The sequence below is a fragment of the Camelus dromedarius genome, chromosome 2, assembly GCF_036321535.1.
Source record: "Camelus dromedarius isolate mCamDro1 chromosome 2, mCamDro1.pat, whole genome shotgun sequence".
Taxonomy (NCBI): domain Eukaryota; kingdom Metazoa; phylum Chordata; class Mammalia; order Artiodactyla; family Camelidae; genus Camelus; species Camelus dromedarius.
Window position 1 is genome coordinate 31,481,903 of NC_087437.1, and position 20,362 is coordinate 31,502,264.

The 20,362-nt window shown below is 39.0% G+C and overlaps 1 protein-coding gene across 1 annotated transcript in view; it reads left to right on the forward strand.

The window, feature by feature from the left end:
- The first annotated feature begins 629 nt into the window (after positions 1–629).
- TIPARP (TCDD inducible poly(ADP-ribose) polymerase) overlaps positions 630–20,362 on the forward strand; it is a 28,335-nt gene continuing 8,602 nt past the window's right edge. The window contains exons 1-3 of the mRNA XM_010986425.3: positions 630–866; positions 3,687–4,642; positions 19,387–19,555. Of these exons, the coding sequence (XP_010984727.1) occupies positions 3,726–4,642; positions 19,387–19,555 (1,086 nt within the window). The 5' untranslated portion in view covers positions 630–866; positions 3,687–3,725. The remainder of the gene's footprint in view (positions 867–3,686; positions 4,643–19,386; positions 19,556–20,362) is intronic.

A 20,362-nucleotide genomic window follows, 5' to 3' on the forward strand; every position in this document is an offset into this window, starting at 1 on the left:
TTTTATCGTCAGAACCCCAAAGCTACGTTTCCCTCCTGCAATGCTGCGAATGTTTCCCATGAAACAGGAATGCCCGCAACCAGGTCCGGCAAGCGCTGGCCCTGGTACATCGCCGGGCCTGCCCGTCCAGTACGGGGCGGGCGACCCCGTCTGGCCGCAGCAGCTCTAGCAGCCGATCGCCTCCTTTCCGGGTGGGCGGCGTCAGGAGCAGGAGGCCTTCTGTGAGGAGGCAAATAAACAAAAGCCAACCGCACAGAAACGGGTTGTTCCATTTCACATCCTCCCTGGGTTTCCTCCGAACAAAGTGACCCTCCATCTGTCCGCAGGCAGGTGGAGCCCGTCCCACACGGCGCACATCCCCTCCTCCCAGCCGCACAATCCTATACGCGTGCAGACACGGACCCTCTGGGTCCCAGCTGGTGGGGGAAGGACACGCCCCCTTCAGGGAGCACGCGGCCGCCGCACGCACACCTCGCGCGCGCCTCCCCGCCCGGGAGCGCGCACGCGCACGCGGGGGCGGGCCTCCTTCCCGGCACCCACTGAGCTCCCGGTCCCCTCACCCCACCCCACCCCTCTGCTGCTCAGGCTCCGCCTCCGCGACTGGGCTGCTGAGAGGAGGCGACCGGAAGCCACTTAAAAGCAGAGCTCGGGGTGACAGGCGAGCGAGCTGGAGCGGGAGTGCAGTCGCGGCTTTCTGCGCTCCCGGCGGCGGAATGGCCAGAGCGCCGCTCGCCGCGTCTTCGGCCTGCGACCCCTAGACGCCCGAGTCAGTCCTCCCCGCCGACCTCCTGGCGCGGACACTGCCCGCTAGCCGGCGGCGCCGCGACTCGCCCCCTTTGGTCCGGTCCCTCAGGCTGCCCGTTCAGGTAAAGGGCTCCGGGTGGGCTCCGAGGGGTCAATGAAGGACAGTAGCTGGGATGGCGGGCACGGAAGGGGGCGCCGGCCTCGCTGCCTGCTTTCACGGATCTGAGGTGATTGATGTTTAAATTTACTCGGATCTCGTCAATACCGGAGTGGCATCGGTTTACAGTTCTCAGTCACTTTGGGCCTCTGGCAGGTGTATAAATCAGAGTAAGACATCGAAGGGTTTAGTCAGGGGCGCCGGCGTCTCCCGATTCCCACTGGGTCAGGGCGGTTCGGGGGCGCGTCTACGCGGTAGCCTCCGTCAGGCAGACCCCCGCTCTCTGAGGGGGAGGGGGAGGGCGATTGAGGGGGAGGGCACGGCCGCTGAGGGGAGCCTTCCAGCGGACCCGCGTTCCGGCTGCAGCCAGAAGTTTGCAGACTGTTTTCAGATTAACTTCGAAGTCTTCGCCTTCCTTCTCGCCAGCCTGAGAAGCGCCCGCCGCGTTTTCCCTGCTCTTCTCGGGTCGGAGACTCGCGGGACGATCTTCTCGGGGAGGTCGGTGGAGGAGGAAAAGAAATTAACTGTGCAAGGCGCTGCGAGTGGCCTCTGGAAGAGAGGGCAGCCGGGCAGGGGTCGCTGGTTGAGAGGGGCTGGCCCGAGGGTTTAGCGGGGGCGCCCTGGCTGAGGGGCAGGCGGGTTGCCCTGGAACACCCGGAACTGGCCGCGCTGCGCAGGAGTTGGTGCGACCCCCACGGCGCCCAGCTGCACAAACCGCCGCCGCCAGCAGGAGGCGTCGCTCGGACCCTGGCTAGGTCCCCGGAGTCCTGAGTTGGGAGGGGGCGGTTTCCAGGGACCGTGCGATGGGCCGGGAGTGCCCGAGAACCCGGGGGCATCACGAGGTGAAGGGTGGGGCGGTAGGTCGCCTGCAGCAGGGACTGGAGGAAGTGTCCTTCCAATCTTTATTTTTCTGTTATGCAAACTCATTGAGGAACTAGGTTCTAGTGACTTCCCCACTCCAGCCACTCCTCCAGTTCTCTGCCCTTTCTTCGGTTTTATTTCTGAGTTTGACAGAGGGCAAAAATAGGGAAAGTTGTAGCGTGTGTGTTTGCACCCGTGTAAATGAACTGGGTTTCGACTCTGTTTTGCCTTGATTGGGTGTGATAGGAATGGTGTGTGTGCGCGCGTGCTTGCGTGCGTGCGTGGGGGAAGGCACAGGCTGGTTTGGTGTGGTGGAGAGGGAATACCACAATCTGTGCCAATTGTGCCTTGAGGCAAGAGCACCAAATGATGAATAATAATTCCTGGCTTGGCTGCTTTCCAGTTGATTTATGTCTTATGTCAAGTCCCTCCTTCTTCATGAAGCTTCTCCTAACAATGCCAGCTCACATTGAACTCTCCTTTTTCTACCTTTTCTTTTGTACTTGCCATGTGCGCTAACACCTCGTTATATAATTTTTTAAAATTTTTCCTGAATTTGATTATTATGCATTTTACACAGGTAGATTTATGAATCTCTCCAGTTAGATGTCTAATATCCATTTTAATGGGGACTTAATTTTCTCATTTTGTTGGTATTGTTGAACCGTAGAGGCTCACAGAACTAGGTATTTAATAGGTGCTTTTTCTTCAGTAATTCAGCTCCAAAATATGGAGCATCCACTGTGTGTATTGTGCTAGGCACTGTACTGAGTACCTGGGATGCATACTTGATGAAGTCATGGGCCTTTGCATCAAGGATTTCTTTCAGTCTACTGGACAAGAGAGAAGAGGATTAGTTGCTCATCGCCACCCCTTTTCCACCTGGCACAATATTCAGTAAATATATTCAGAATTAGTTAATGAATGCTAGATTGTGGAGGAGACACCATTTGTCATTTTACAAAGTTTTCTTTGCTTTTTACTCTAAGATCCAGTTTTTTTTCAAGGGATCTGATTCTTTGAAGAAAGCACTTTTTTATTCTCTGAGTAGTTCATTAGGAATCTTAAATTTGATGTGTCTTGTTTTTTTGTTATTTTTCTATAATATGCTTCATTTGTCTTTTGAAAAATATGTATGTTTCTGAGGACAAGGAGGCCCCTTTCTGTATTACGAAGTTGCGTTTGGTTTTTAAAACAATATGCGGTGGTTGTTGCTGATGTAGCTTCTGTTGCTAAACAAGTCCTGGTATTCTCCCTCCAGTAGTGGTAATGTTTTGGGGATTGCAAAAGTAGACTCTTAACATCCTTGGGGAATATATTGGAACTTTCTGAATCTAGAAATGCTTCAACAGGGTCCTGGCTTTCTCCCATATAACATTTTAATTGAGAGCCCGTTTCCTGAGTATATCCTCACACACCAAATTCACTGGTTAACTTTGAAATTTTTCCTGCATTTGATGAATTTTTTTTTTTAACAAAGAAACAGTTTTTGTCACCTCAAGAGATAAGTGATACATAAACAACTGTGAAGAGAACCACAAAGCAGTGGAGATGTGGTTTCCCTGCTGTCATCAGACACACTTATTTCTACCCTTCACCCCCACTGTACCCTAGACTTACTGTAAAAATTCACACCCCGGCATAGTTACAAATCGTTATGTATTAAGTTCACAAATCAATGTCAAGAGCCTATTGGAAGATACTAACTGTCTTTCACCTTTACTTGTTGTGGACTTTTAAATAACTTTGGCTGCTTTGGAACCTTGATTTCTCAATAAAATTTAAAATTGACCTGTAAAAATGAAATATAGTATAAGAGGAATGATTTCAGGGACTTAGAGACTAAAACAAAACATGCTGATGAATGAATAGGATTTGGTTGTTGTCAGCTTGTAAATAATCATCTTCTTTCCTTTCCTGGTAGGATTTTTAGACTGAGGGGCAATTGGAGCTAATCCACACTATGGAAATGGAAACCACCGAACCTGAGCCAGGCTGTATAGTGCAGCCTCCCTCTCCTCCTGATGACTTTTCATGCCAAATGAGACTCTCTGAGAAGATCACTCCATTGAAGACCTGCTTTAAGAAAAAGGATCAGAAGAGATTGGGAACCGGAACCCTGAGGTCTTTGAGGCCAATATTAAACACTTTGCTAGAATCTGGCTCACTTGATGGGGTTTTTAGATCTAGAAACCAGAGTGCAGATGAGAGCAGCTTACATGAACCTTTGGTGAAAAAACCGTTGGAAATCAATCCATCATGTCCACCAGCAGAAAACAATATGTCTGTCCTGATTCCTGATGGGACAAATGTTGGGGGCCAAATATCAGAAGCCCATCCTCCCACTGATGCTCCAGAACAAGTGGTTCCAATCCAGGATCACAGCTTTCCACCAGAAACCATCAGTGGGACAGTGGCAGATTCTACAGCAGGACACTTTCAGACTGACCTTTTGCATCCAGTTTCAGGTGATGTTCCTGCTAGTCCTGACTGCATAGACAAAGTCATGGATTATGTTCCAGGGGTTTTCCAAGACAACAGTTTTACAATCCAGTACATTTTGGACACCAGTGATAAGTTGAGTACCGAGCTCTTTCAGGACAAAAGTGAGGAGGCTTCCCTTGACCTTGTGTTTGAGCTGGTGAACCAGCTACAGTACCACACTCACCAAGAGAATGGAATTGAAATTTGCATGGACTTTTTGCAAGGCACTTGTATTTATGGCAGGGATTGTTTGAAGCACCACACAGTCTTGCCATATCATTGGCAGGTCAAGAGGACAACTACTCAGAAGTGGCAGAGTGTATCCAATGATTCCCAGGAACACTTGGAAAGATTTTACTGTAACCCAGAGAATGATAGAATGAGAATGAAGTATGGGTATGTATTTATCACTGCTTTAAAGCTGTTGTTAAATCCTGCAGAGAAGGTAAAGAGCCTAAAACCTTAGTAGGGTGGTTTTTTTCAGGAGTAACCTAACAGGTTTTATTCTTTTTTCTACTGTTATTCTTTTGGCTGTATGCTATCCTGACTTTTTCATGGCAGTTGAATGCAGGCTATTTATCTAAGCAGACAATGAAGCTTTTATGATTTGAACAATTCAGATGTCACTCTGTGCAATATGTGTGTGACTGAGAAGTTGGATATACATTGAATGTTGTGAGTCAAATACTATTTTAATCACACAGGAGAGCTTGCTTTTGAAAGAAAATCCATGGAGAATCTTATAAAAAAATGAATGCCTAATTTATCTAATTGTAAAGTTTTGCATATTAAGTAGCTGCTATTTTTTTTTAAAGGAAAATAGTATTGTATGGAGATTTTTGTGGCCCTCTTTTCATTTTGAATGGTCCAAGCTGTTTTTTTCTGTGAATGATTCAGAAGTTTGAGAGGAACTTAAACATGCCCAAACATGTTAAATCTCTTTTTTTTACTTCCCTTAAAGCTTTTTACCATTAATTTTATTATTCTGTTTATCTTATACATAAAATAAATTGTTCCACAACTCGGTGTTTTTTTAAACCTTTAAAAGAGTCAGTTTTAACAGCGAGTGAAGGGAAGATTTATGTTAATGGATATGTTTATTTGTCATTTACATAAAAAAAGTTATCCTCATTTTTTTTGTAGGAAAGACTGTATATAAATAATTTGGCTCTTTTAGTATGGATGTCCAAGCATTATTCACTGATAAGGAACTGAAATTTCCACATTTGAATTCTTCTTTAATGCACTTGAAAGTGGAGAAAATGATAGTTGCCACATATAAAGTTGCTAGTGCAAAAATGGCTCTATCATAAGCATTAATCTTTGTTTTCCTAAGTTGTTTCTTCTTAGTGTAAAAGGACTTAAATAAGAGACTAACTATCCTAGCCCAGAAGGTCAGGAGAAGAACTTTCTTGAGAGTCATCTTTGTTCACAGAAAAGTTGGGTTACACTACCCAAGTGTCTGGAGAGTCAGCAAGGCGAATGGTGGCAGTGAACCATTCCCGTGTTGTCTAATTCTATTAGTTTTGATGTTAACCTTCCGTGTTCTAACACAGTGCCAGAATGTTGTTGGCATTACAGAAACCTGGTCTTTGTTTTTTAACTTTGCTTTCTCCCACTTAGTATTAGGTAAGTGATTTTCTTTGAATATTTCCATTATATAGTACACAGATCTGTGTGTCTTTTTAGCAACTTAATTATCATGAAACTAAAACTTTGCATCTTGTGTTTCAGAAGGGACTTGTAGAACAGGATCAGGAAACAATATAAAGCCCACGTTTAAAGCAGTATTATATAGAAGACCCCTTGGGATGAAAGTAAAGATTATATCAGGAATGTAGTTTTCCTGATCATAAATGTGTTCTCTTGATAATATAATGCATTCAAGTACTTGGGTAGCAAAATTCTCAGATCGTATAATAAAGCTAAGTACTTTTGACTTATTTTTTTAAGCCAGCATTGGAAGAGAGAAAAGTGTTTTCCATTTTATCTTAAAAATCTTTTTAATAAGGTATTGTCCAAAATCTCTGTTGCCCATGAGCTAGCCATTCTGATTGGTATGTCAAGGGTAATTAATTTTATATACTCTCAAAGCCACTCTAATCCTTCCATCTCCAGATTGCAGAACTGTGCTGAACAGTGACCTCCCATTTCACTCTTATGAAGCAAATTCCCAGTTTGCTGAGTACTTTAGCATCTTGGTACATTAAGTTTCTATCTGTTTGAATTGGTCAGGAGGAAACTCGTAGGATTATTGCCCAACACATAATGTTGTTACCATGAGCAAGGCAAGACAGGTATTTTGATCCCAGAAAATTCAGGAACTCTGAGGTCAGCAGCATATTGAATATTTTATCCTTTGGTGAAATTTCTTTGCTGAATAGTAGACATAGATAAAAGCCTATTTACATGCATTGCTGGATCAGTTATAAAGTTATTGCAGTGGGCGCTTAATTTCCAAATCAGTTTTAATGAAGTAAACGTATTTTTTTTTGACACTTGAGAGGAAAGGTATGAGTGAGTTATTATTATAATTACTATTGCTGCTGCTACACTGTTAATGGTAGTAAGTGGTCCTGCCCTGATAAAAATAGCAAAAAATATTAACTGTTAATTACTATTAAAGTGAAGTACTCCATGGATGACTACAGTAAGAAATGTTATAAGATTGTAGATAGCTAAGTGTCAAAAATTAGGCTTTTAGGAAGTTGACCTGTGGTCATTGCAACCTGGTTTTCCTTGTATTCCAAAGCGATGTTGTGTTTCCTGGCAACAAGATGCAGATAACGGCATGTTGAGCCTTGCTGAGAGATTCACAAACAAGCTGGAGCAGCCCAGGTTCACATGGTTACCACATTATTTGGCTAAAGCTATTAATCTCTGTGGTCAGGCCTGTAAAGCTGGTCTATCTGTGCAGATTGCACATAACCAGGAAGTGTGTGTTCAGCTGTGTATATGTCCAAGTCAAACCCAGCAGTCTTTGGATTCAGGAATAACGAATGGCAGTTGTTTATCCCACTTGTTTTCAGCAGTTTATATGACTTGGTATATCATTATTATATACTACACCAATAATAGTTCATTGTGTGTGGAACTTGGGGAAAGTTCATAGTTCTGAGTCTCTAGCAGAGACAGAAGTTCATAGTTTGAAACTGTGTAGATAAAATTTGTGTTTGCAAATGTGTTGGATTTAACACCAAAGTTTATTCAAATTAGATGTGTCAGTGTTCATTTTATTCTCAAGAATGATTGGGAGGAAAAGTTGATCTGCATAAGTTCACAGGTCCCTTCCAACTCTTTTAGTCAAAATACTTAGATTCTAAAAACATATAAAAGAGGATTTCAATAATAAAAATGCTTAATTGGTTTATTATAATGAAATTATTTTAATTATTCTTTTCCAATTTTGCCTTCATCCCAAATTATGATGTCATCCCATTTTTCTTTCTCAGTGCATTTATACATCTGCAAACCTTTATTGCCAACATCAACTGGAAACTAGTTGTATGTATGAACTCCCCATATTTAGATGCCAAGGCTTTGGAGAATTTCCAAATTCCAAATATGCAGTTAAGAAAACAACATCAAATGTTGTGTTTTCGATTAAGCAAACATAGTCTCTGACAGTTTAGGCGCTCATCCTTAGTAGAAAATGATACTGAGTGGCAGGACTAAGCAGTTTTTAAAGGGTCTCACTGTGCAGAATACAGTTATGGATAATTGAAATTGTGGAGGATGTGCAAATCTCCCTTTAGCAGCTGAGATCACCACTGGTTTTCACATTACATTCATTTTAAAATGTGCCAGAATAGTCTAGTTATCACCCGTAAGAAAGAGGCACTGTGCTGATCTTATTTTGGAGTTAATCTGCAGGTGAAAATATGACCAGTGATATGTCCAATTCTGAATTTCCTAGAAAGGAGGGAGCATAAAGGAGGGATTAATTTTTCTCAGAAGACGGTGTTCTTGTCTCCTCTTTAGAATTAAAACTGGTTGATTAAAGAAGGAATTTTACTTACTAAAGCTTAAGCTTAGCATGTTGTCATAGCCTTAGTTCATTAGTGTTGAGTGATTTTGATTGCTAACTGCCCTTAGAAGTTTTTGTTTTTGTTTTTTTAATCTGTCCAAGGGACAGTACCATTAGAAGACTTCACAGGAACTCTGTAAAAGAAGACAAGGAGAATTGCATATTAATGATAATAAAGAGCATATGTTATTCTCTATGACTTGCAGAGTGGATTATCTAAAGCAGAGCAAGCTCCTGACTGAACTCTACTGGAATAGTTAAATTAGCCAAGTTAGCTCTGGCTTGCACAGCTGTGATGATGTATGAACTAACTCATTATGTGTTATTGATAATGCTGGAGAGAGGAGAACAGCTGAAGCTTACTATGCCTTGTGACTTTTGGTATTTCTTGAATATACACAGCTGGATGAGTTTGAATTTATTTAAAAAATTCCTGCCTAAGAGAAAGAGAGAGCTCCATAAGCAAGAACTGTGTTTGAAGTGACTTTCAAAATGTGTGCCTTGTGTTTTAGGATAAAGCAATCCAATGAATTATTTTTTGTACCTCTTTATGATGCTATTTACATATGAAATAAAACTAATTGGCTTCTGTCTGTACTAATCCAGAGAAGTTAGTGGGGCTGTGTAAAGCTGTCATCAGAATCAATAGCAATCATTCATTTATTTCCCTTCTGATTTTGTCAATAAGCAGATTAGACTTTTTGAAGCAGCTGTCACCTGGCTTCAGGTTGGGGTCAGTCTGTTCCTGATGTATTCATGGTAATGAAAATGAACCTTGTAGAAAGCAAAGATGTATAACTTTTAAATCAAGACAGTTGGAGGAAACAGCTTATCAGGTTATCTGGCAGTTCCTAAAAATAATTGCCTGACTTATGCATTTTCTCATTGAGTCGACAATACAGCTTTTACTTTCTATTGTAAATAAACAGAGGGAAAAGTAATAACTCTGTTCAACATTTAAAACTTCATTCTTCATATGTGAACATGCAAAAAATGCAACTTTTGACCGATTATTGTGTCCCTGTAAAATTATTTCCTATTGTTACACTAGAATTTCTAGATTTGCATTCTAAATTCATAAATTCCATCTGTGCATCTTTGATGTTAGTGATCCTTAGTTTCATATTGGTATTTGGGGGCTATTTCTAAAGGGTGCGAAGCAGTATGTAGCCCTTCGCAAACCTTGACTACTCAAGGAATAATAAAATCCAGCCATTCCAGATTGTGACTATTTTCTTATGGTCTCTTTTGTATCTTATCCTCTGATCTGAGACCACCAGATTCTGCATCCTTTGTCTGATCATACTTTAACCTGGTAATAATTTTGGTCATATTTTCATTAGGACCTCTGAGGTCCTCTTAACCTAGGTTAGCAGTCTTTGATAATTGCCAGTATCCTGTTTGTGAGTTGCAGTTGTCTTTTTGTGGAAGGAAAGCATAAATATTTTTGAGTCACAGGATGATTCTTGATTATTCTAGAACAACTTTCTATAAGGTTGGTTCAATTTGGACACTGGCAAGTTTTGCAAGAAACTCCCTTTGTAAAAGCAGTAGAGTTTCTCTTTTAAAATAAATCTGGAAGCTTTAAGTCAAAATGAAGTGAATTTGAGTGATTTTTGTATCCTTGGAAGATATCAAAGTGCTGAGGGTTGAGCCATTTTGTGTTTCATTCTGGGCTTAAAATCATTAGGTAATAGCTTAAGATCTTACGGTGAACTGTACTTTGCAAGGCCGTAAACAGAAACTGTACAAAAGAATAAAATACTTCTATTAAAGTTCACCATTTCTAGGAGCAAACAAGTCACATTTTTAGATACGAAGGAACTCCTTTAACAAAATCAGATAGTACTTTTATATTTATAGATTACTTATGGCAGTGCTTTCTAGGGACCAGGGATCATACTGCACAGACTCACCTCTGTTTAAAATCCCTGTAAGTGTTAAACCTAATCCAGCCCAATCCCTAACACATTAACTGAAAGCCTTGAATTTCTAGTGTAGACGAATTCCTTGTTAATAGGGGGATTTGAAATTACAAGGGATAGGTTCTAAAATACATTTTGAAATCTTTGAAAATAAAGAATTTTATGTAAAAATAAATTCCACTTATTCAACTTGGTAGTTTGAAAGATTTATACTCAGGTTTTGCAAAAGATAGTATCACAATCTTGTGATAGTATAACCAAATCTGTGATCAAGAACTCAAATATTAGAAGTTGATTACATTAATAAACTTCTCATTGTGAAACTTCCAATTTTCCTTGCTGACTTAGCCAGTTACTGTTGCTAAGACAAGCATAGAAGGGAGTTAACTAAGCATTCGTATTTGCCATGTCTACACAACAAAATATTGCCTGTCTCCTTGATCTTTCTCTGCTATGTGTTGTTTACTTCTGGTAACACCCACTTGACCAGTAAAGAACCTCTGCATGGTCTTCACAATGAGAGGATAAGCCTGTATGCAAGTGAGAATGCTAGAGGGACTGTTTTTCACATTCTGCAGAAAACAGGGATTTGTGAATGTGTGTGCCACAAAATATCATGTAAGAAGTGTATTAGAATCCCACGTGACTTAAGTTTGAGAAAGAGTTCGGGAAATTTGAATTCTTCATGCAAATGGATATCCTTTGTTTTGGTGCTGTTGCTTTTGAGCATAGGGAAGGATTTATGAATAGTCTTGTGTTGAAACTGCACTTAACAATGATTGGAAAATATTTTTAGGCCACATTTACAGGAATTTCTCTATTACATTAATTTTTTTCTCTTTTTGGATTAAGAGATTCTTAAACTGTTCCTTCTCATTTGACATACAGCCATAGAGTTTTGTGTGACATCCTTTGCTCTTAAGTTTTTACCAGCGTTGAATAGTCAGTGAAAAATGGCAGGAGTAGGGGCCCAAGGGTGAACTTTGCTTGCAGTTTTAGTGCATGTGCTTTCAGAATCTGGCCTGCACCTTGTGATCTTCACAGCTTCTGCAGCTGATCAGGGCGTAGTGAGGGCAAATGGCACAAAATACTCTAAATAATTTCCTGCTGCGGTTGGTCTTTGGTTTCTTACTGTCACCTGGCTTCGCTCTTTCATTTCCAGGCGTTGTGAGAATAAAATAAGCACAGGAGAAATACTCAGTTTGCCTTCCAAGGTAATAAAAGACATCCTTGAATGGGGGTAGAGTATGTGAAACAGAAGGAACTTTGCTTGCTTGCTTTCTGATGTTCAGATTGTCCAAAGGCTGCCACACATCAGAAGCACTATATAAAGTGTTCTACAATTAATTTGTTACTAAAAAATAATGTAGGCTATCTTAACTAATTGATAAAGTTGGAAGAGAAACTTCGTTTTGCAGAATCCATCTCCTGTAGGAATAGTTATTGGCTTAAGACACTGTTGGAAGGTTTTGTGGTCATAGTTTACAAAAACTAGACAATAAAAAAAATTATCTCAATATATTTTTTGTAGAAAGTCTTTTTTTTCTTTCAGAACTTTGTTTCAAAAACTTTTAGGGAGTGATAATTCTTTATATAGTTTGTATACATTCAGATCTTTCATGCTTATTATGAGAACCCAGATATAAGGAACTTCTTATAAGTATATTTTTAACTTGGTCATTTATCAGTTAGTTTATTTGTGCTAATTGGGGGAAAAGACAAGACAAAACTGAGAAAATTCTAAATAAAAACTTTTTAAAAGGAGATGTTTATAATTTAAAAAGCCAACCCAGAAATAAATTAAGCTAATAGGTTGTATCTTACTAGGGGTTATTAGAGGATATATTTTATGATAATTATTTATAATTAGTATTTAATTTATGTGTAATGAGTTCTGAATTGTTTGAGGTTATTTAAAAACAATTACTTTTAATTAATCTTAGCATTTGCATACAACTGATTTTATAATTATGTAGAAGAGTTTTATAAACATATATTTCAGCCCTCTTTAAATATTGTCAAATTCTATATCCACAAAATTTAATTAATCAGCAAGTATATGGCAGACTTTTTTTATTGTCTACTTTGAGGGAAGATAGAAACCTGTCGGTTTTAAAAATATTTCACTTAACAAAGGGATTTACTCATCTTCATAAAAAGCAATAACTGCATAATTTAAGGTAGTATAAGGCATGATACACATTTTTTAAATCTGTTGTGCACTTTCTATCCCAGCTGTTCTTGTAGAAATTAAGTTTCACTTCCTCTTCAGGCTATGGTTGAGAAGTATGTCTCATTTAAGTTACCTTCTAGGAGTCTCAGGACATGTGACTGAACTTGGATAAAAGTTAAGGCTGTATGACATTTCTCATGTCTTCAGGGTGCAAAATTTAATCCTGCACCTCCATAAATAGATACCAGTGAGGTCTTCTGATCTTATAATTTTTATTTATGAAAGATTTTAGGCTTATCCACATCTTATTAAAAAGTTCTTCTGTATTCTCTGCTTTGATCCAATAGTTTTGTAGTTAAAAAAAAAAAGCCCAACATAACAGTATTTTAGTAGGTTCTCTTCGTCAAGTGGATATGGTAATTTGCTTTAAGTGATTGCATGGGGTGGTGGGGACATCAGTGTATGATATGATTTCTTAGGGGTTCAGGAAACATTTAGATTTACTCAAATGGCCATGTCTTAGTACAAAGTTTTTTGAAAATAAACAGTATTATGTGTCTGTTTAGTTCCCCATGTGCTTTTGGAGACTACAGAATTACAAAAGCTTAAAAACAAGGTATATCCTTTCACTTATAAAACCTACCTGCCTGCCTTTTTTTTTTTTTTCCTATTCTTAGCCTCTCATTTATATTTCACTGTGTTCACTTCTAGAATCAATGTAACACCAGACATTAGATGTCTAACAATTTATAAATCAAATATGGGATTTAGCATACAAGTAAATGTGATTGCACCAGCATCCACTCAATAACTTACTGCTTCTCATTCACCTGTGTCCAAGGGATCCTAGGAGGGACCGAGAGAGCAGCATACACAGAAGTTTGCCCTAAGAAAGCTGGTCCCCAGGAGCTCATTGTATCTTAGAGTGGGGAATTGTTTTTCCTAACCAAAAGTCTTTTGAGGTAAATCTGTGATCCAAGTTTGGTATTAATTGTTTTACAGAACAATCTAAGTCTCAGTGATCCTGCCCTGGTTAAGTCAAGGTCTTCTTAGAGGGGGGCAGATATAATTGAGAGTCAACATTTGATTCTTAGCCTGCACATAACTACAGAGTGTAAACTCCCAATTTTGATTTGTAGGTATGTCTGTGTCTATAGCTACTTTTGGATACAAAGGGGAAAACCCAGTATTACCAGGATCCAATATCATAGTCTAAAAGTTAAGAAGACAATTTTAACCTCTGGTAAATACTGAAAGGTGTTGCTTTGCTTGCAAGCAACATACAAAGATAAATCTTATTGCCTTCCCCAACAGCTTTGTGCTATTTATTTGAGTTGATGTTAGCAAAAAAATCTTAATTAGTAACAGAATAAATGACAGTTACTATGCTTCTAGAGCAGAAAGTTAAGAGTACATAGTCCTCTGAAGTTTAATAACTACACTGCTTTCACAAAATATGTTGGTATTATGTATGCTGTGGCTTTGATTCTCAACACCTTGTAATGTATTTGAAGGGCTATATAAGCTGCCAGATATTCTAGCATTGCTAAATGAGTTCCTGGAAACATCAAAGCCAGGTATCAAAAGCCAGCTATATTTTGTGCGCCTGTGAAATTTCTTTAGCAGCAGCAAAGATACCCCATCTGTCATGCCTGTCTCAAGTCTGTAGCAGAAGAGCCTAAATACTCTCCGTACTGCATTTGATCTTTATCCTTCTGTCATTGTGACCCTCATTTTGGGGAGATATTTTCACTTTACATCATAGTAATAAATAATTATGTATGGTTAATCCACCTGATTGCAGGGGGTGTTAATTAGTTTGAGGTCACAGATTTATCCTTGTAGAAACTAGTTAACTCTTACAGGCAGGAAGCCAAGGTTTCGAAGTCTAACCCATCTGGTTAAAACTGTACAAACTAATGTCCAGAAAACTTTATATTTCACTGACCTTTGCTAAAGTCTGAATTCTATATTTTGTTTGCATCATCTTCCCTCTTAAATGTGTTTCATCTCCTGCATTTCCTGTCTCACTTAATGGCACCATTATCCAGTCACCCACATCAGAACATGGGACACATCCTGGACTCTTCTCACTCCCTTCAGCCCCACATGTAATCATCCTCCATGCAGTTAGATTCTCACTCTTAAATACCTCTCAAATCATCTCCACTGTTGCCTCCTTAGTTCTCTACCATCATTTGTCTCACGTGCAATTCTGGTAGCTATAGATGGCTAACCATAAAATAATAAATATTAATGATAAATAAATATGCTGATAAGTATTTAGCCTGTCTCCACTCTTCCCCCACCTTTCACCACCTTTCACCACCAAAAATAAATCAACCAGTCCTCCATACTACTACTGTTGAAGTGACCTTTATAAAAGGCAAGTCTGAACCTTGCCGAAACTTTTCCAGTGATCCCTGCTGCCCACAGAATCAAGTCCTAACCTCTTAACCCCATACAAAGCTCTTTAGCATCTGGCCCGAGCCAACCTACCCAGTCCAGTCTTGTCATCCTGTTCACACACACATGCATCCTGACTTACCACACAAATTGCATGTGCTGCTCCTTCTTGAATGTCTTGTTCCTCACTTAGTTCACTTTTACACGTCAGTCACTCTGCGTGTAGTGTCCTGCCTCCCACTGTCTGTCTGGTGGCCAGCCAAACTTGGCTCTCATTTCATCCACTCTGAGACACCTTCCTTGACCACTTTTCGTGACCCCTTTCCCAGGAGAGGTAGACCCTTTGCCTCTGGATTGTTCTCAGACCACATTAGTGCCGCATTTCACACAGTGCCACAGGGTTTTCTTGTCTCTCTTGCTTTCTTCCACTGACTCTGGCATTTTGCCTTTTTCATCTTCTTATCCCCAACACGTAGCCCAGTGCCTAATCAATATGTCTACTTAAGATTACTGTTATTTGTTTTCATGTCACATTTTTGTCTTGGCTTCAAGCAATTTACAAATAGAAAAACTGCCTAAAATGGTTACAGTCTACTGAGCTCCCAAATGCAGAATCCCAGGAACTATTTATCTAGCAAAGAAATCATTTTCTTACTAATTTGTTACATACAGCAAATATTTCCTTTAATAGTTTTGGTTTTTATTACAGCTGTATCATATTGTAGGACCTTTTTAGTATCTGAAATATACATAAATGAAATGATGGTGTATGGGGCTTACTGTCTGACTTAGTGTGGGTGTTGGTGCTCTGTGCGTTGATAATGTATGTTGGAAATGTTGGTATGTCAAGCTATTTGTTGAGTAGGAAGAGAACCATTGTTTTAAAGCATCTAAATTATGAGAATGGCTGTCCTTTTCAGAATTTTAAATTAGTTTTATATTAGGATTCTTATATTGGTATGTGGTGGTGTGTTTGTTGGTGAAGCAAATAGAAACAGAATTGTTAATATTTCAGCAGTTCAAGTTCATTCTTCCCTTTGAAGCAAAAATCAGCAGTCTGTCACAAGATTTTTTTTCTAATTCATCATGATAGGGTTATATTTTGGGTAAATCAAGGTTGATTGGTATAGCCACATGATATATTTAACCAAATCTAAACCCTTCTCCAGAGTGGCTGTCTCCCATTACTCACTCTTTTCTGGCCATCCCTCTGTAGGGCTGCCCTTAAGTCAGATCAGGTTCCCATCTGCCAGGATGATTGCACCCTGCCTTTACAGAGCCCTGTGCTCCCCTCTACCCCAACCCCTATCTCTAGTACTGTCTCTTTTGCTCTGTTTTTAATATCCTGGGGTTGTTTTTTGTTGTTTTACTACTTTTTTTTTTTAAAGTTTACTACTTTGACCCTTTATCACCATCTGCTCAATACTCTAAATTCCTACCCATATTTGAGGCTCTGAGACCCTGAACTTACCCCCTTAGCTCATGGCCTGGCACCTCTCACAGTGCCTGTTATACCCTCTTACACATACTCTCATCTCTTGTGTGCCCCCTGTTCAGAAGGTTTCCTTCTCCAACTTTCTGTTCTGCTCCTGTCCTTCCCTGTCCCCACTCTTCTTCCAAGAAGCAAAGTGCTTGAAGAACTCTTTTCTTCTTGTTCTTCCACACAACCTTTACTTACTGGTGATATTTCCTATTAAACTGCTCCTAAAATTCTTTCTCTCACAGAAAAATATCTTGGATTGATACTCTAAAGCCTCTTACTTTTCCTGACCTTTGTCCATTCCTGGAGGAGTAACCACCTCCTCTCCCATAATGCTGCATGCCTATTCTTTGTCCTCTCATTCCCAGAATTTACTTGCCACCAACGAGTTTAGAGAGGCAGATGTACCACTTCTTTGGTTTTACATTTTGTTATTTCTCTCTTGAAGCCTCTGGAGCCAGGGACTACATCTGTTTAGTTCTTTGTGTTGCCTAATACAGCCCACCATCACCATTTCCACACACACAGCTCCTGACTGCTTTCTGATAATATGAAACAATGGTTTGATAAGAGTAGTGGATGTTGAACATTTGGCATTCACATTGCATGAATTTTATACTGATGCAGATTGAGGAGAATAGACACTCTTGGCTTTGGATGTTGTAAGCATTTCTTGTTTAAGGGAGAGCAGGTGGTAAAATTAATCTTATAAAAAGATAATTTAATGTTTTTCAGATTTTTTGTTTTGTCTCTGTTGAGTCTAGAAAAGCATATTGAAAATCAGAGTTAAAACAGTACTTTGATACATCAATCCACAGAACAGTTCATTGTAGTAAATTAGGATTTGTCGTGGAAGTTTCATAATGCCCGAAGGACTGAAATGCACTGAGAATGTAGCACAGGCTGCAGCTTTAGATGTCTTTCTCATGCAAATCATTATCTATGAAGTCTTAATAATACAGGCATAAACAGAAATTGTTAGAGCGATGTCCAGAATAAAATCTGATACTTTAATAGCAAAAAGCGTTGGTGTTTATATTATAATGTATGCTAACATAATGACTGTTCTTCTTAGAACTCCTTAAAGAAAATAGTGAGATTTGTTAACTCATAATTGGGAACAGTTACTGGGAAATAAATTTAAAATGGGAAAATCTGTTTAGAAACTGGAAATGATGTTAAGAGGGAGAAAGAGGTTAATATCTGTCTACTCATTGATAGCATCAGATTCTCCTAAGGGTAAAGAAAAATTATTTAAAGCAACTTGATGTGAAGTTTAATTTAGGCATAGGAGTTCCAGTTTTCATTGTTTATCTTTTTTGAAGAATTTTCCAGACCTTTTTTTTAATTAAATATTCCTATTTACCATAAGTAATTTTAAACAAAGCGATGCTCAGATATGATTTAAACTACATTTTATTGTCTTGTTCCCATTTCACACTTAATTAAAACTGTATGTTCCTTTTAATACTACATCCTAATGGGATGAAATTAGGCATCCTAATCCTAACTTGAAGTTATGCAAGAAATTAGGATTTTTGGCAGCTCTTTAGGAATTTTTAAAGGAATGTAAATTTTTACAGTAACTTATGTGCTCCGTGGCACCATTAATTGGTGTATGACTTGAGGGGTTTGTTTTTGTTGTTTTTCCAAATAGAACCTGATTCACAAATTATGAACATTGGGATGGAGGGTGGGAAATACTTTCTTTCCTTCATATTTGCCAGGGGTGTTTAGTGAGAGATGTTAATAGGTATTCATGGGTAAAAGGGAAGCGTTGTTATAGCTTTTAGAATATTTATAGTCCTCATCATGGTACTTCATTATCGACCTTAGCATATTAAAGGGACTGGGGAGTGTCTACAGTAAGTAAATTGAAAATCTTGGTTACACAAAGTTAAACAAACTTGATCACAGAATGCTTTTTGCATAGAGTACCTATTAACAGTCCTTGAAAAAAGTGTTCCAAGAATAGAGTCTAGGGTGTCACACTAACCAGCAAAACCCATAGGTCTGAATTAACACCCTTTTCGAAATCGTAATTTACAGCAAGGAAGTAAGTTAATTATTGGGACTATCTGTCCAAACACCTAATTGCACAAGAACCAGTTGTTCTGAGTGCCACTGGATCTGGAGTATGTGGTTATGTGTTACAGATATTCACTTAGAAATCTGTGGGAAAGCCGGAAAAATGTATTTGGAAACTTGGTCACTCTGCTGATACTTGTGATGTTGTTTTATGATTTTTTTTTATGTTTTCTTAAGGAAATTTTGAAATATACACAAAGAGAATGCAGTGAACATTTTGCCAGTTACTTAAAATAATGGTTCAGATGTTTCAAACACTAGATGAAGTTCCATTAAAAAAGAAGCACAAAATTTTTGGACCACTATAAGTTAATTTTTCAAATGGTTCTGATTTATATAGGGGGACTCCACCCTACCCCACCCCCAAGTGTATTGAGGTGTTTGTAAAGTGCTGGTTCAGGAGCAGCAGACCAAATAATGACTAAAATTTTCTCATAGCTAAACTTCATAATAATCTACACTATTTCATCATGTTTTGTCAATTTTTTCCACCCACAGGATAAAAGATAATATTGATGTTGGGTAGATTAGCAGTACTCGCCTCATCTGGGATCATTTTATTTTTCCCATCTTTAGTTCTCCTGTCTTTCATCAGGCAATATTGTGTATTCCTGTTGGCTTAGGTAAACTGATGCCTCTGGAAAAAAGACAAGCCTCAAGTGAAGTTTCTTTTGTTTCTCTGTCTGCTTTCTGTCAGCTTCATCCTAAAACTGATTCCCTGATTGGCTGAGGCCAGGCTTGGCTCATCCCACTTTTGGTGGCGAGCATGAGATTATGTTGATTGGTTTAGGCCAGTGATGCTGTGAGATAGAATCAATCGTGTAATGATGCATGACCTGGAAGTTTTGGTCTTGTTAAGTAAAGGCACCTAGGAAATGGAGAAGCCACCAGTAATGATGTCCTTTCACTCCAAATAAGACAAGTTTTGAAAATTCTGTAATATGCTATACTAGATACTTTTAATGTCTGATGAAATGTTTAGATATTTCTATTTTGCAAATATATTGATACTAACAATTCATTTTTTCTTGGGTCTTTTAGAGGACAAGAGTTTTGGGCAGATTTGAATGCCATGAATGTATACGAAACAGCTGAATTTGACCAACTACGAAGGCTGTCCACACCACCTTCTAGCAATGTCAACTCTGTTTACCACACAGTCTGGAAATTCTTCTGCAGGGACCACTTTGGATGGAGAGAGTATCCTGAGGTATTTACAGGTTCTTTTTCCCCAAAGTGCATTTAAATTTTTTTGTGTTTCACTGTTCATTTCCAACAATGACTAGACAGAACCACAAATCAAAGAGCTTAAATAGATGTAAAACTGAGTCTCGTTGATATAAGTAACACTTATTTTTCCTCAATTTTTCTGAAAATGTAATTCTTTTGATTAATCTCCTGGAATCCATAAATAGAATACTAATATTATCAGAAAATGCTTTTCCCAGTATCTTATACTGTAGAGACTAAGTACTTACAGTGGTAAGTACTCAGACTCGGTGCCGCCTTTGGAGTAATTTAATGAGATGAGCACTGGTGTAACTTTTGGCTGTGTCTGGCTCCTAGTGATTAGATCATGTGTTACACTTGGCATTTCAGAAGTCTAGTGGGAAACAATCCCTCTTAAGCCCCTGGAAGAAGTACTTGAAAATGTTTATTGAGCTGTGGTCAGGCAAATCGGTCATTTAAAATTCTATCACATGTGCACATGCATCCTTAGCCTGAGATGGTAAGAATAGCTTATCAGTCACAAAGCAAGGTTTTAAAATTATGGTGGCTACTTTGCCTCTGAATGAGAATTCTAAGTCACGTTTAAACACCCTGAAATGGACTTTAGAGATTAATTTCACATTTCAAAGATCTGCCTTCTTCAATTTGATTAAATTCATTCCCAGCATTACAAAAAGGGAGAACTGACTTATCTACCACAGGTTTTCTTTTAAGACAATAGCAAAAGAAAATGATCTAGTATGTTCATTAGTATAAAACACAATATTGAATAAAAATTTCTGACTCT